The sequence below is a fragment of the Microcaecilia unicolor genome, chromosome 2 (assembly GCF_901765095.1).
Source record: "Microcaecilia unicolor chromosome 2, aMicUni1.1, whole genome shotgun sequence".
In the NCBI taxonomy this organism is placed as follows: Eukaryota; Metazoa; Chordata; class Amphibia; order Gymnophiona; family Siphonopidae; genus Microcaecilia; species Microcaecilia unicolor.
In genome coordinates, this window is record NC_044032.1 from 50,336,416 (window position 1) to 50,352,892 (window position 16,477).

Below are 16,477 nucleotides of genomic sequence, written 5' to 3' on the forward strand. Positions count from 1 at the left end.
TGGTTCTACCATTTCCAGAATCCTCTCTCGGTCTCCCTCTCGCCAGTCTCAGTCTCACTGCCTGATATCTCCCTGTCCCTTTCCCTCCACCCCTTAGCATCTTCCTGTTGCACCTCTTTTCCCTCCAGTCCCCCATATGGGTCCATCTTTCTTCCTCTCTCTCCACACCCCATGGTCCAACTTTACTTCTCTCTTTTCTGTTCTTCTTCCCTCCCCCCTTGATGCAGGTTCTCTTTCCTCCCTCCATCCCATTGTTCAGCATCTCTCTCTGTCTTCCACCCCCAGACCCAACATTTCTCCTTCCCTCTCTTCCGTTCCTCCCTCCCACCCACCCACCCCCAGACTGCCCTCCCATCCAGCATTCCCTCCATCCCCACCACCCCCAGGTCCACCATCTCTCCCTTTCTCTTTGCAACTGCCCTCCCATCCAGTATGTTTCTCTTTCCCTATCTCTGCACCCCCCCCCCCCCCCATCCAAGTTCTCTTCCTTTCTCTTCCCTCCCTCCATCCTATTGTCCACCATCTCTCTCCCTCTGTTTCTGGGCCAACTATATCGTGTCCCCCCCCCCCCCCCCGTCTGGCGTCTTCCCCACCTTCCCGGTAAATACATTTTTCTTTGCAGAGGGGTGCTGGTGTGGCAGCAAGTCAGTGCTCTTCTTCTGCCACAGTCCGCCCCACCACTGACGCAACTTCCTGTTTCTGCCTGTGCGGACCGCAATAGAAGGAAAGCGCCAAAGAGGCCAAAGGCAGCATGTCTGAATCGCTGCCGCACTGCAAACCCTCTGCAAAGAAAAATACATTTACCAAGAAGGTAAGGAAAATGCCGGATGGGGGGTGGGGGGGGGGTGGAGAGAAGGAAAACACCTGTGGCCCACGGGGGGCCCCTGGAGCTGTGGGACCCAGGACAGCTGTCCTGATTGCTCCCTCCTCTCCCCCCAATGCTGGCCCTGCTTTTATTAGTAGAAGAAATACTCTGGTAAAAATTCATGCTGCTAAAGTTGCTGTAGCTTTGACCTCTGTCCTGGTTGGCCATCGGGCAACTGTTACTGCCTTATGGCCCAGCAGTCCCAACACATTCATAAGAACATAAGCATTGCCACACTGGGGCAGACTGAAGATTCACCAAGCCCAGTATCCTGTTTCCAACAGTGGTCAATCCAGGTCACAAGCACCTGGTAACATAGGAGCCGACTCTGTGGGTGCTTGAGCACCCCCAACATTGAGAAAATTCCTTGTATTTGTACAGGGAGGGGTTAGTTCCATTGGGCTTAGCACCCACAATAATTGTGAAAAGTTGGCTCCTATGCCTGGTAAGATCCCAGAACAGTAAAACAGAGTTTATGCTGCTTTTCCTAGAAATAAGCAGTGGATTTTCCCATAGTCGTTTATAGACTTTTAGGAAATTATCCAAACCTCTTTATTAAGAGCCCCCCCCCCGAATGGGAATAAAATGCTTCGATTTTTCTTTTTAAAAAATGCAGAAATCCCGGTATAGCCCTTCCCCAAGTCTGTTCAGGGAATGAGATTGAACAGGGAGGGAGCCCCAGTGCAGCTGGCAGCCCGCCTCTATCCGGGGGCGTGGCAGGGGAGGGGGTCTCCCTTCGAACGTTCTGTCTGGTTTCCTTTGGCGAGCCTTCCACTACGTCACGGGAGGGTGGGGGGGGGGCAGTCGGCCCAATCTAACCTCCTTGAGCCGGTTGAATAAATTAGGGAAATATGCGATCTGCCGATGAGCCACGTGACTGTCATTTAAACTACAACTCCGGCGCTCGGCAGAGCAGCTTTGCCTTCTCTGCGGTGCTGCATCCTTTAGGAATCACTGGCTTGCTTGAGGCTTTTATTTTTCTCCCTCTGCTTTGGAAATTTTTGTTGTTTCTCCTGGAAAAAAAAAAAAGATAAAGTAAGAGAGTGACCGAGCAGTTCTTGCTAAGTGCTCGAGACATGAGAAACCTTTTCGTGCTGCTGTGCTTTGCCTTTGTCTGCTCCCTGCCAGGCGGGGATTGCTCGCAGCTCGCCGAGGAAGGACTATTGAAAGGTGAGAGTCCCGCACGCACCTGCTCCGCCGCTTCGTTACACGCGGAACACGTGGCAGTGGTCAAGAAGGCGCCTAGTACACGATGTGTGGGTAACTGGCTGCCTTCCAGGGGATAATCGTGGCTTTCACTTGTTGGATCCCTGCTGTATAGTCTTTATATTACTGGTATTAAAATTTGAAGAATGTTTTTTTTTTTAATTCTTCAGCGTTGCTTTTTCCTTATGATATTGCTGAATGGGTTATTCTAAGAGAGACTGTCATACAGGGGTGTCAGTGCTGGTACCAGGAGGGGCACTTCATTTTCGATAATGTAATGGAAACAATAGTCCCCACCCCCAAAACACACGCACTTTGTAGCATAGGAACTAACTTTTTAGACTGATTGGGGGTGCTGAACCCATTATTTATTGCATTTGTATCCCACATTTTCCCACCTCTTTGCAGGCTCAATGTGGCTTACAATACATCATGGATGGTGGAAATATATAAGAAAATGGACAAAGTGAAGGTATTTACTGAATACTGAGGGTGCTCAAGCACCCGTAGAGCTGGTTAAGAGTGCCTTTGCTAACTTCAGCAGAAGATCCATTAATAAGATATTGTTAATACCAACCAATATCGTAGATCTTTGCCTTATGTAAGTATTCAGGAAAGCACCGGCCAAAGGAGCTAGCTGGGGGAGGGGGGGAGAGAGAGCACCCTCATTATTGAGTAAACGCCTTCATTTGTATCAGCCCCCTCAATAACGTTGACACGGTGGCGCCTATGGTACTAGCAATTTTCAGAGATTACACCTGATTTACCTTCCTTTCTCACGCTGTGCGCAAAAGAAATCCGTTTGAGGAAAAGAAATAATCTGGCAGATGCTTTTTGAAGTGTTTTCTCGATGTTTTTTTTTTTTTTTTTTTTTATAACTTATTGCAGGGAATAGTTGAAGGGGATTTTTAGGATTGCCGCCTTGGCAGTTAGTAGTTGTTGAATGAGTGAATGAATGAATCAGAGAACGTTCATTTTATGTATTTCTTTATTTTTTGTAGACTGTTCTAAAGTGGTACCGGTTTTTGCCTAGTAGCCAGAGCACCTCAGATACAGAAGGCACAAGAGCTGTTAACGTATTCCTTATCTAAATAGTCCCAACCCCCTGAAGTAACTGTTTTGCATTTATAGACCGTCTGATCCATTCACAGTTCCGAGTGGTGGTGTGAATGGATCAGAGACGGTCTATAAATGCAAAAAAAAGTTACTTCAGGGGGTTGGGACTATTTAGATAAGGAATACGTTAACAGCTCTTGTGCCTTCTGTGATTTAAGTCGCTGCTCCCTATAGTTCCATTAAAAAAAAAAAATGTAAATACCAATCCACAGTCAACGGCTGGAAGACGTATAATAATTGCACGATAAGCCCCTCCCCCACCCGCAATTAAATATAATGGCTTTGCCTCCGACATGTACTGTGGGAACTGGCAGATCTCGGCTATGGGTCAGAATGCACTTCTCCAAATTACCTGCAATAGTAACAGGCATAGATAAATATTATTATTCCAGACTGTTTTCTGATGATTGATTTGTATATGTGAACTCTTGAGACACTGTGGAGCTAATTCTGTAAGAAGGGCACAAGGTTTAGGTGTCTGTGTGCATAAATAACCAGAATACAGATGTCTAGTAGCGCTATAGAAGTGATAAGTAGTAGTACTAGTAGTAGTATATACATGTGTGTATCAGCATGCTAATATATTCCAGGTACATATTAGTCTATGAGATGGTACCAGCACAGATTGGCATGTAGTTTGAAGGTGGGTGTATGCATAAGCAGCACCAAAATGTGTAATTATACTCTGGAATTTGTTGCCAGAGAATGTAGTAAAGGCGGTTAGTATAGCGGGGTTTAAAAAAGTTTGGAACTGCTTCTTAAAGGAAAAGTCCATAGACCATTATTAAAATGACTTGGGGAAAATCCACTACTTATTTCTGGGATAAGCAGCATAAAATTTGTTGAACCTTTTTGGAATCTTGCCAGGTATTTGTGACCTGGATTGGTCATTGTTGGAAACAGGATGCTGGGCTTGATGGACCTTTTGTCTGTCTCAGTGTGGCAATACTTATGTACTTATGAGTTATCGGTGATATCTCATTCTGTATGTGACTTTTTTTGCAACCACAAAGATCTCCTAACATAAGAATACCCAACAGTGTATTGGTTCTCACAGAGGTGGTGGACTCCTGATGAGGCCATTAGGCTGAAACATGTCCTGTGTGGGTCCTTCATCTTTTCGATAAAGGATTGTTTTAAACATCTTGATTGCACACTTCACTGAGTGTGTTACATTTGCTCTCCACTGTTTTGTTTTCTTGGACTATTTGTGGTGATCTTGTCTTCCCTTCTTTTTGTTCCCGCCAGAACGGAATGGCATGTAGTTTGAAGGTGGGTATATAGATAGGTGGGACACACAGTTGTGTGTTTAAATTATAGAATATTAGAATTTTATGTCTGCATTTTTAGCAATCCCTGAGCTGTATGGCTGGTGTAGTGGAGTGGTTGTGTGGGAATACAAGTGTGTGTATATATTTTAGGCACGTTTATTCTATACAGGAAAGTAGGTGTCTACTTTTTTTTTTTTTTTTTTTTAATAGGCGGTGTATTTTCAAAGCACTTAGATTCAGGGACGTAGCTAGGTGGGGGCATGGGCACCTGGCCCCCCCTGCTTTCACCCCGCCGCTGTCAGGTACCTTTGCTGGCGGGGGTCCCGAATCCCCACCAGACAAAGTCCTCTTCTGTGCCGGGTTGCTCATTTGGATTCTGTTTCTGTGAGTCCTGACATCCTGCACATAACATGCAGGACGTCAGGACTCACAGAAACAGAATCCAGATCAGCGAACACGCCGGACTCGGAGACTGGCGGGGTAGGGTTGGTGGTGGCGGGGGGGGGGGGGGGGTTGGCGGCGCTGGAGGGGGCTAAAATGTGCCCCCTCACCTCGGGCTGTGGACTCCCCTCCCGCCGAAGTCTGGCTATGCCCCTGCTTAGACTTAATGTTCGGTTTTAGGGGGTGGGAATCATGGGGGCCCAGGGCAATTGCTCTGCCACAGGGCCCCCAATTTGCCTCAAGCTGAAGGAGACATAACTTGCAGGTAGGCTTTGGGGGCCTTCCCAGTTTCTGCCCTGGGCCCCTGCATGTCTAACACCGGCCCTGTTAGACTTACAAAGTCACATGGTAACCCATGAAACTTTGTAAATCTAAGTAATTGAAAATGAGCCCCATAACCTCCTAATAGGTGTAGCCTAGTGGTTAGTGCAGCAGACTTTGATTCTGGGGAACTGGGTTCAATTCCCACTGCAGCTGCTTGTGACTCTGTGCAAGTCACTTAACCCTCCATTGCCCCAGGTACAATAAGTGCCTGTATGAATGTACAGTCCACTTTGAATGTAGTTGCCTAAATCACAGAAAGGCAGTAGTATATCAAGTATTCTTTACACAGAATTAGCCTATTCATGTTTTTTTTTTCCTCCTCTACTAGAAGGGAGTGGGTGTTAACTACATCTTGAACAATTTTAAGTGCAAAGAGCTTGGTGCATCACCTTTAACTTCAAATATACATGCATAGAAATATAAAAACACTAGTAAAAAAGGCCCGTTTCTGACGCAAATGAAACGGGCGCTAGCAAGGTTTTCCTCGGAGTGTGTATGTTTGGGAGAGTGTATGTGATAGTGACTGTGTGAGAGACAGAGTGAAAGTGTGTGTGTGTGTGACAGAGAGAGTGAGTCTGGGTGTGAGTGTGTTTGTGAGAGTGTGTGTGTGAGAATGAGAGTGTGTGCAAGTGTGTATGTGAGACAGTGTGAGAGTGTGTGTGAGAGACAGATTCTCTGTGAGAGTGAGTGTATGAGACCAAGCGAGTGTGTGAGTGACTGTGTGGCACATAGAGAGTGAATGTGATACAGTGTGAGACAGAGTGTGTGAGAGTGTGAATCAGAAAGACATTGTATATGAGAGAGAGTGTAAGCCCTGCCCTCCCAATCCTTGCCCATCTGTCCCCTGCCCCCTCCATTCATCCTTTTCCAGCAATTCCCCTCTCTCCCTGAGCCCTGCCCTCCCAATCCATGCCCATCCATGCTACTCTGTCACCTGCCCCCTCCATTCATCCCTATCCAGCAATTCCCCTCTCTCCCTGAGCCCTGCCCTGCAATCCATATGCATCCATGCCCATCTGTCCCCTCCATTCATCCCTATCCAGCAATTCCCCTCTCTCCCTGAGCTCTGCCCTCCCAATCCATGCCCATCCATGCTCCTCTGTCCCCTGCCCCCTCCATTCATCCCTTTCCAGCAATTCCCCTCTCTCCCTGAGCCCTGCCCTCCCAATCCATGTCCATCCATGCTCCTCTGTCCCCTCCATTCATCCTTTTCCAGCAATTCCCCTCTCTCCCTTCCATGTCCCCCTCCTCGCATCCATGCTCCTCTCTCTCCCATGTCCCAGCCTGGCCCGGCCTCTTCTCCCCCCCCTTCGCATCCATGCCCCCCCTTCGCATCCATGCCCCCCCCCCCTTCACATCCATGCTGTCGTTTCTCCCCTGCCCTCCCGCTCCCATTGTTCAACTTTACTGCCCACCCTCTTCTCTCCCCCCAACATCTTTTTGGTTTTTTTTTTTCTTTTTAAATTTACCTCCGTGGCGGTTCCGGCAGCGCAGCGTCAGGGAAGGAGGCGGCGCTCCCGATGTCTAGCCTTCCCTTCGCTGTGTTCCGCCTTCTTCTGACGTCATCCTTGATGTCAGAAGAAGGCGGAACACAGCGAAGGGAAGGCTAGAGACATCAGGAGCGCCGCCTCCTTCCCTGACGCTCCGCCCTCGACGTCAAGTTTGACGCGTGGGCGGGGCAGACACAAAGCGATCTCACCCCCTTCACTTTTGGAACGTTGGGTAAGTGAGGCTTCATTCGAACGTTGGAGGTGCGTTTTATATAGAGAGATGACATCAGCACTAACATGGGAACCCTGCTAGATGTTGGTGTCCAGCCCAAACAAGGAAGTAAGAGCTTCAGACAAAGTTTATTAGGACTCTATACGATCTGTGTTTCGGCAACAAGCCTTCCTCAGGGGTCTAAAAACATAAAATTTAAAATTTAATATACAAAAATAAAGCACACAGAATTGGAACAAAAAGTCATAAAACAATAAAAAAACACACAAATGTAAAATATAATAGTAATGATGATGACACACACAACTATGAATATAAACATAATGGATGTCTCAATATAGATATCAAAATTATGAGTGCATACATATAGGCACCATAGAACAAGAGAATAAAATAGTGGCCTGATCAAATCGAATTAGTCATAAAGGAAAACAAATTATCCCTATTTGCATAATGGGCTCTATTTCATGGCATTGTGATGTAATAGTGGCATAATGAAATTAAACTGGACATTAAGGGAACACAGAATTATGAGTACATACATGTAGGCACCATAGGACAAAATAGACCACATCTAGATGTGATAGTGGCATGATCAAGTACAATTAGTCATTAAGGGAGACCAATCTCTTCTATTTACATAATGAGCTCTATTCCGTGATGTTGTGATGTGATAGCTTAATTTGATTATGCCACTAATTGTTAAAGTGAAACAAAACACCTCTATTTACATATTGAGATCTGTTCCATGGTATTGTAATAATGATATAAATTAAATTGCTACGTCATAGCTTAAAATGTACATCCAGGAAAATTTTTAAACAATATCAAATACTGGCACTAGTCCATATTTAAATAAAAAATGTTTTTAAATGATATAAAACAACGGCCCCTACGTGTCACAAAAAATCCAACCAAAGCTGATAAACAAGAGTCTTCTGCTCAACGCCAAAAAAAAACGTGAAAGTGCTACCAAAGCACAGGCACGATCTAATCTCTGGTGTAACAAGTCCAGGAGCGCCCACTCTGAGATTAGGTCATTGTTCTCAAATCCTGTAGAGCGCTGAGGAGTTAAAGGTTTACACTTCAAAGGGACTCCTGAAGCAGGCCTCTGTGGCCGGTTCTTGTTGAGTCCATTGTATACTTTGAATAAAACGTCTGATGTGAACTCTTTGAGTCCGTTGGACGTTTTTGTTGTACATCATCCTTGGACCCATTCTGCCATCTCCTAGGAGTAGCCTAGTGGTTAGTGCAGTGGACTTTGATCCTGGGGAACTGGGTTTGATTCCTACTGTAGCTCCTTGTGATTCTTAACCCTCCACTGTCCTAGGTACCAGATAAGAACCTGTATATACTATATAAACCGCTTTGAATGTAGTTGCAAAAACCACAGAAAGGTGGTATATCGAGTCCCATTTCCCTTCCCTAAACTCTGCTGCCCTAGATGGATGTCTTGTCCACCTAGTGGCAGGGCTGGCCCCATACGCTGTGTGGTTGTAAGAGGGGCTTGGGCAGGTTGTGGGCATTTCAAGTCTTTAGGCACAATGTTATATAATACTAGGGCTGTGTGCCCTACTTGTGCACCAGGGAAACAGAGAGTGAACTGTACAGGTGCATGTGCATACTACGTAGGCATGATGGACTGCTGAAAAATAGGTGCCGGTGCCGTCGGAAGTCCATTTAGGGGAGCAGTCGCTCCTCAGGTGCCCCAACTAGCCATGCCTCTGACACCAGTGTTTACACCAGGGTTCAGCAGGCGTGAGTCCTCGCACACAAATTTGGGCATGGGAATCTGCTTGAAGCGGAGTGCCCTTTATAGAATAGCACTTAGTGTTGATTTTTCCTGCCACCTATTTTTGTATTTACCCCTGTGTGACTTGTTTTTAAATCTATAATATGGTAATGGCCATTGAACCTTAAAAACGAACTTGAAATATCTATGTATCCTGTTACCAGTAACTCTTTTTCTTTCCTTGTAAATCTCTCCCGATTTGCTAGTTAGAAATAAAAATACGCTAAGAAATAGATCTGATTTTTATATTTGGTTAAATAACGGAATTTTTAAAATGTTGCTGCTGTCTAGTTTCATAGAAACAGGAAGCAGCAGGAAATCTGGTGCTTCTGCCCATCTCTGATGTAAAAAGAACCAAAAAGCAAGATGTGTAGATTTTGAGCATTCATTACAAAGAGATGAAAACCATAGACTGCAGATCAGCAGCCTTTTATAATCACCACAAAAAATGTCCTTCTTGTTCCATAACAAGCCAAAAAATCTTGGCATATCAGGGTTGACCTTGCTCATGTGGTAAGGAACATGTCAGTGGCTTTGCAGGGAGAGGTCTTAATTTCGAGAGGTGTGCAGCCAAAATATTTTCATGTTTAGTTTTCCATGTGTACGAGAATATTTCCTTTTGTTTATTAATTCCTTTTTTTTTTTATTGGGGTGGGGGGGGGGGGGGGGGGATATCATGAATAGCAATAGCAGTCTCTCCAAAAAGTGCACACTATTTATTTATAAGAAGAAAAAACCTGAAATTTCTTAGTATTTTTTGTCTTGGGTTAAACTCCATGAAAGAACACATAGAAAGTGTCTGAAATGCACATTGTTGTTCATTTCTCATTCGAATCTGGAAGGTCTTAATGGGGGGAGGGGGGACAATTAAACTTTAGCCTGGAACTGGCTCCTTAGATGAGTGAAGGATGTTAGTGGCAGTAGCACTGTCAACTTCTGAGAAGTCCATTGTACAGCAGATTCAGGGGCGTAGTCAGACAGCAGATTTTGGGTGGGCCTAGGCAAGAAGCGGGTGGGCACTAAGGGTTCTTCTGCCCCTCCCCCCCATCAACTTAAAAAAAAAAAATCTCAGCTGGCGGGAAAACACTGCTCTGTACCTTGGCAGCCTGCAGCAGGCGTGTGCTGAAAACTGAGCATGCATAGGTGCCAGTATCGGCAGCTTAGGAAGCCCAGACTTCTGAAGTGGAGAGCAGTATTTTCAGCACCATCAGGAGGACATCTTCAGCTGGCGGAGCTTGGGATCCCCACCAGCTACCACTAAATGTGTGCTGCAGTTGGGTGGGCCCCAGCCCTCCCAGGCCCACCTGTAGCTACGCCACTGATTCAGAGTGAACGGGCTCTCTGGCACCTGAGGCCAACTGGTTAGAAACTGAAATGCACAGGCCTCCCCTTCTTCAGGTGGTGTGGCACTGAGCTGCTGCCTTTTTAGGTCTGGCACAGCATCTGCATTCCCCTTTTTCCTGTTTTCTCCTCTTGCCTCAGTTTAATAAAATCTTCCCTTTCCCCTCTCAGCAGGTGGGAAAGGTTTTTTTTTTTTTTTTCTTTCTCTTCCCTTCTCCCCCATGCCCTATGTGGTGCGTATCAGCTCTGGTTCAGGCTCCCTTCTTGTCCAGTAACTGCAGGGTAGACAGCACAGCTCCTGCCCCCCCCCCCCCCCCCCCCCCCCCCCGAGTGTAACTGTTTTTTTTTTTTTTTTTTTGCAGTAAGTACCAATTAACAGGCAGCAGCATTAGTGCATCTCCTGATTGTAGGTGCACCACCTGTCCACTGTTGGCCATCATGATGGTCATTCTATTCTCTGTGCATCTGCACCACAGTCTTGCTTGCTCACCTGTGGCATCTGAACTGAAGATCAGCATTCTAAATAGTTGGGTTAGCTAGGAGGAGGTAATAATGAGAAAAGAACATCTTAAAATACAGGGCCTGCTTGTGATGGATCTGAAAGTCCAAAGTAGAGGCCAACCGAAAATGCTTTTTATCAGTGTCGGCCTAAACCGAAACTGCACTGAAACTCATCACCTGGTTTCAGCTGAAGCTGAAAACTCAAGTTTGGTTGTTTGAATGTAAACCAATGAATGAACTGGGAATTGTCAGTGCTTAAGTCTGCACACCTCTGCTAAACCCACAGTATCCAAGCTAGAATATAATTGAAATAATGAAAGACCATATTTACCTTCAAGCACACTAGCCTTCACGCTGGACCGTAGCTAATGAAACTGAAACTAAATGCCACGGTGCTTTTAAAGTGGCTGACTGTGCCACACTCTGTCATAACAGACTTAAATTCATGCTAAAATATTGTATCAAAAACATTTATTTGGAGCACCCTAATTTAACATGTAAACTGTGGTGCAAGATCCTAACTGCATTACAATTGCAATTGCAGTACAAAAACAAAATCAGTGGCATTCCTAGGGGCGCTGACACCCGGGGCGGATCGCCGATGCACCCCGCCCCCCCCATGCAGCGCAACCCACCCACCCCGGCGAAAGACCCTCCTCCCACCCGGGTGCACGCCGCTGGGGGGGGTGCCGTGTGCCGGTCAGCATCGTTCGTTTCCATGCTCCCTCTGCCCCGGAACAGGTTACTTCCTGTTCCGGGGCAGAAGGAGCATGGAAACGAACGACGCTGACCGGCGTGCGGCACCCCCCCCAACGGCGTGCATCCGGGGCAGACTGCCCCCACCGCCCCCCCTTGGTACGCCACTGAACAAAATACAAACGTTAGCTCCACCCCTTCCATCCTACTCAGTGGTATAGTGATGTAGTCAAGGCAGCCATTTTGAGAACAGAGTTGGAGCTCCAGGGATTGCAAGATAGGCCCAGAGGGAGGCACTTGGTGGGGGGATGTGGGAGAAGGGGGGGACAAGTGGGACAAAGCATACATTTTTGGCATCCATCAAAAACACACTATCATTTTGGATCAAAACCGAAATGAGCAAAAAAGTATTTTGGGCTGGTTTTGACATCAAAACCAAACCTTAATTTGGTCGGCCTCTAGTCCAAAGGAGCAGGAGGGTTAACTCTGAGGTGCTCCCACTTTCCAACATAACAAAAGCCATGAAGTCTGCAATGTGTAGTTCTAATTTGGGAGGGTACTGCCCCCCCCCCCCCCCCCGCCAATGTTGGAGGTGCTAATGCTGAATTTGTCCCCCTGTCCTCCACTGCCAATATAACTTCTTGGCTTTTGTCCTTCTCCCAAAGTAAGCAGGCAAACTACATCAATGCTGCAGTCTGTGCTGATCTAGGTCAGGATGACACTCCACCTTGCTTTTTGACATGTTTGGATCAGTTGAGTGAGAAAAGGTAACTTGGCAGCCTGTAATCTGTGGAATGATATTCTATTTCCCACTTACCACTTCCTAAGATCATGAAATGGTTTTTGAAAAGTGAATTAATCTGGCCAGTTCATAAATGTTCTGACTGGCACTGTTTTTTTTTTATTTTTATTTTATTTTGTTTTAAATAGTTTTAAACTGGGAGTGCAGGGTGGGGGAATCGTGTAAATCAAGAGAAGTAACTCTAGCCTTGCTGTCTGAGCAGATGATACCATTGCTGATCTGCTGAAGGATGAGAATGAACCTGTAGAAGCCAGCAAACATCCAGTGAAATTTAACACCTGCTTCTCTCTGGCACTGCCCGAAGAAGGCTGCTACCTCTTAGCAGGCCAGGATAAAAGCATAGAGGACAGTAATTTCAACGCAACAGCCAAAACATTTTTTGTAATCCATGGATGGACAGTAAGTATATATTCACAAGCTAACTATGGACTGTGACATCTTTGTGCCAATGAAACGTCAGTCTTGTGTTCTTTCCTAATAACCATTTAGGCTGCTTCTGTATTTACTTAAGACAGGAGTAGTAGCTCATTAAGTGTTACCAAAAGTTAATGTCGCAAAACGACTCTGCCATTGGCCTGGCCAGTTGTGTATATGCCTACACTGCTTGAGATCTGGCCACCTCAGTGCCAAGATCTCCCAGCTGTCAGACATATCTGCATGTTGCTGATTGTCCTGTTGGCTGGTGAGTGCAACCAAGCTGCTCTAGTCAAGCTAGGTGATGTGCTTGAGCATCTACCAAAGCCATGCTGTTACTGCGCTTTACTGTATGTTGGTTTTTTTTTTTTTAATACAGAAGGATGATGTTTGATCATTGAATTTACTATTTGTAGCTTGCCTGCTTATTGATGAGGAATCATTTTAAATTCAAATACGCTGTTCTTTTTTTTAACCATCTTTCTTTGTGAGCTTAATATTGCTTTTTTTTTTGTGCAGTGTTGGCTTAGTCGAGGGGTTCTCTACCCAGTCCTCGAGACAATCCTAACCAGTCTGATTTTCAGGGTATTCATAACAAATAAGCATTAGAGATTTGCAATGAAGGTAGTGCATGCAAATTTATCTCTTGCATATGGGTATCCTGAAAACCTGACTGGCTAGGTATGTCCCAAAGACTGGGTTGAGAACCCCTGGCTTAGGCATCAGTTTCCTCACATACCCAAAGGAAGAAAGGACTAATTCAAGTCAGAGGTGGATATCTACCACCTTCTGTTTTTCCCTCTCTGTCCTAAACTTTCCTGAGTTCTGTTATGGCTAAGTTATTTCAGACATCCACTTTCCTCTTGTTCTGGTAAGCGCATCAGCTAATTGGAGAAGTGATATGAAAATCAAACTAACACCTTTCCTTCAGGAGTATAGGCTTCCAGGTTTTAACCTCATTTTGGGACCTTTTTGGCCTTTCTACATTCTTGTTCACAACAACTGTTTGCTTTGTTCCTTTTTAACCCCTTCTCTTCTCTTTGGGCCAAGGTGTTGTAGCTGGTTCTCCAGTCAGTGAAACATGGTCGCCACTTTAGCCCTGTAGCTGACACATACTAGGTCCCCACTGGGTTGGCTAGTTTAGTGCTTCTCAACCCAATTCTCAGGGACCATCAGCCAATCTCAGGTTTTCAGGATATCCACAATGCATATGCATGAGAGAGATCTGATGTATTTTGGATATCCTGAATACCTGACTGACTGGATGTGTCCCAAGGACTAGGTTGACACCTACTAGGCTATTGGATTGCTTTAGAATATGTTCATTGAGCTGTACTTCTCAACCCAGTTCTTGGGGACCACCTGACCAGTTGGGTTTTCAGGATATCCACAATAGAATTCACTAGCTGGGTGTGCCCTGAGGACTTGGTTGAGAAGCACTGCAGTAGAGGACATTGCCAATCAGACTGCTGTACATGTAACAGCTGTATGCTGAAGAGTTTTAACAACTTTCCTTACTGACAAGCTCTTGGCTATTGGTGCCAGATTTGCTTGGCAGGATCAATCCAGTCCTGGATTTACCTATTGCATGCAGGGATTTCTAGCTCTGCTTTCCAAATTGTACTCCCCAAGGAAAGCAATACGAGTTTTACTTGCAGTGTAGTAAACCTAGGGCTATATCAACCTCGTTGAATGGATCTGGAGCCAGTTGGCAGCCTTACCTATTATATATAATAGTCAGAAGAGAGTGAGTCAGTGGAGATCAGAGATTTAATTGTTCCTTTTTAAATTCTTGTAGATGAGTGGCATGTTTGAAAGCTGGACGCAGAAGCTTGTACAAGCCCTGCAGGAGAGGGAACAGGATGCCAATGTGGTGGTGGTGGACTGGCTCTTTCTTGCCCATCGGTTGTATCCTGATGCTGTAAATAATACCAAGGCAGTTGGAAAGGAGATAGCAAAGCTGCTGGACTGGCTACAGGTAACAATGTGGTTTACTTGAAACTTGTAAAATTTGTCTAGGTCATGAGCCTACATAAGGAAGTTGGCCACCTTGTTCTAACTAAATTTATCAAATGGTTCTAAGTTGTTTCCCCCACCCCCACAAATGAGGCCCGTTTTGCAGCCCTTAAGGATCAGTTGTAGGTATCTTATCTAACTAAAACAAACCAAGGGCCCTGTTTACTAAGGTGCGCTAGTGTTTATAGCACATACTAAAAATGTGTGCGCGCTAATGCTAGAGACACCCATAGGAATATATATAGGTGTCTCTAGTATTAGCGTGCGCTAATTTTTAGCGCACCTACAACATAGTTTAGTAAACAGGGCCCCAAATGTTCTTGGATCATTCTGCTCAATATTATTGAAAGACAATATGACACATTGTTAAAGTAGATGCCTCATGGGTGTGGGGCTTTGAGGTACATAAGTATTGCCACACTTGGACAGACCAAAGATCCATCAAGCCCAGCATTCTGTTTCCAACAGTGGCCAATCCTGGCAAGATCGGAAAAAGTTCAATACATTTTTGCTGCTTATCCCAGAAATGAGCAGTGAATTTTCTCCAAGTTAATTTAATAATGGTCTATGGACTTTTCCTTTTAGGAAACAGTCCAGACCTTTTTTTAAAACCCCGCTAAGCTAACCACCTTTACCACATTCTCTGGCAACAAATTCGAGTTTAATTACATGATGAGTGAAGAAGAAATTTCTCTGATTCATTTTAAATGTACTACTTTGTAGCTTCATCGCATGCCCCCTAGTCCATAGTGTTTTTTGAAAGAGTAAACAAATGATTCACGTCTATCTGTTCCACTCCATTCATTATTTTATAGACCTCAATCATATCTTCCCTCAGCCGTCTTTTCTCCAAGCTGAAGAGCCCTAGCCGCTTCAGCCTTTCCTCATAGGGAAATCATCCAATTTCCTTAATCATTTTTGTCGCCCTTCGCTGTACCTTTTCTAATTCCACTATATCTTTTTTTTGAGATGCGGTGACCAGAATTGAACACAATATTCAAGGTGCGGTCGTACCATGGACCGATACAAAGGCATTATAATGTCCTCACTTTTGTTTTCCATTCCTTTCCTAATAATACCTAACATTCCATTTGCTTTCTTAGCTGCTGCCGCACACTGAGCAGAGGGTTTCAACATATCAACAATGATGCCGAGATCCCTTTCTTGGTCGGTGACTTTTAACATGGAACCTTGCATTACATAGCTATAGTTCGGGTTTCTCTTTCCCACATGTATCACTTTGCACTTGCTCACATTAAATGTCATCTGCCATTTCGACGCCCAGTCTTACGAGGTAATTTTTCGCAATCATCTCGCAGTTTAACAACTTTCAATAACTTTGTATCATCGGCAAACTTAATTACCTCACTAGTTACTCCCATCTCTAGATCATTTATAAATATGTTAAAAAGCAGCGGTCCCAGCAGAGACCCCTGGGGAACCCCACTATCTACCCATCTCCATTGAGAATACTGACCATTTAACCCTACTCTCTGTTTTCAATCCTTTAACCAGTTCTTAATCCACAGTAGGTCACTTCCTCCTATCCCATGACTCTCCAATTTCTTCTGGAGTCTTTCATGAGGTACTTTGTCAAATGCCTTTTGAAAATCCAGATAAACAATATCAACCGGCTCGCCTTTATCCATGTTTGTTCACCCCTTCAAAAAAATGTAGTAGATTGGTGAGGCAGGATTTCCCTTCGCTAAATCTGTGTTGGCTTTGTCTCATTAATCCATGCTTTTGAATATGCTCTGTAATTTTGTTCTTTATAATACTCTTACCATTATTGCCTGGCATCAATGTCAGATTCACCAGTCTATAATTTCCCGGATCCCCTCTGGAACCTTTTTTAAATATCGGCGTTAAATGGGCTACCCTCCAATCTTCCAGTACCACACTCGATTTTAAAGATAAATTACTTATTACTAATAATAGTTCTGCCAGTTCATTTTTGAATTCTATCAGTA

At 45.0% G+C, this 16,477-nt stretch overlaps 1 protein-coding gene across 2 annotated transcripts in view; it reads left to right on the top strand.

Annotated features, from left to right (window-relative positions):
* Window positions 1-1,743: 1,743 nt before the first annotated feature.
* The window catches only part of LIPG (lipase G, endothelial type), a 64,007-nt gene continuing 49,273 nt past the window's right edge, over window positions 1,744-16,477 (top strand). For both annotated transcript variants that reach the window (XM_030192934.1, XM_030192935.1), the window contains exons 1-3: window positions 1,744-2,035; window positions 12,280-12,476; window positions 14,290-14,469. In XM_030192934.1, coding sequence (XP_030048794.1) covers window positions 1,942-2,035; window positions 12,280-12,476; window positions 14,290-14,469 — 471 coding nt within the window. In that variant the 5' untranslated portion in view covers window positions 1,744-1,941. The remainder of the gene's footprint in view (window positions 2,036-12,279; window positions 12,477-14,289; window positions 14,470-16,477) is intronic.